Below are 258 nucleotides of genomic sequence, written 5' to 3'. Positions count from 1 at the left end.
GGCTCTCGTGCATGCGGTTCTGCAGAGGGACACAGCCCCGTCAGCCCCATGGCGACCCACACATGGGGACAAAGTAGGGGGGGGAACCGAGAGTGTCATGTGCCCTGGGAGCCTTCCTCACCACTTCGTCATCCTCCACCAGGACCATGTCATAGGCGCTGAGGGCCGCAATGAAGATGATGCAGGTTACCCCCTCGAAGCAGTGGATCCACTTCTTCCGCTCCGAGCGCTGGCCGCCCACATCGCACATCCTGGGCA

At 62.4% G+C, this 258-nt stretch overlaps 1 protein-coding gene across 1 annotated transcript in view; it reads right to left on the bottom strand.

Moving 5' to 3' along the window:
* Positions 1–4: 4 nt before the first annotated feature.
* LOC104538366 (guanine nucleotide-binding protein G(t) subunit alpha-1) overlaps positions 5–258 on the bottom strand; it is a gene marked incomplete at both ends in the record, with an annotated part of 1,127 nt that continues 873 nt past the window's right edge. The window contains 2 exons of the mRNA XM_010181543.1: positions 5–19; positions 122–251. Of these exons, the coding sequence (XP_010179845.1) occupies positions 5–19; positions 122–251 (145 nt within the window). The remainder of the gene's footprint in view (positions 20–121; positions 252–258) is intronic.

Source organism: Mesitornis unicolor, unplaced genomic scaffold (genome assembly GCF_000695765.1).
Source record: "Mesitornis unicolor isolate BGI_N332 unplaced genomic scaffold, ASM69576v1 scaffold31663, whole genome shotgun sequence".
NCBI classification, from domain to species: domain Eukaryota; kingdom Metazoa; phylum Chordata; class Aves; order Mesitornithiformes; family Mesitornithidae; genus Mesitornis; species Mesitornis unicolor.
Note: the sequence above shows the minus strand (reverse complement) of the source record. Positions and strands in the feature narration are given on the sequence as shown.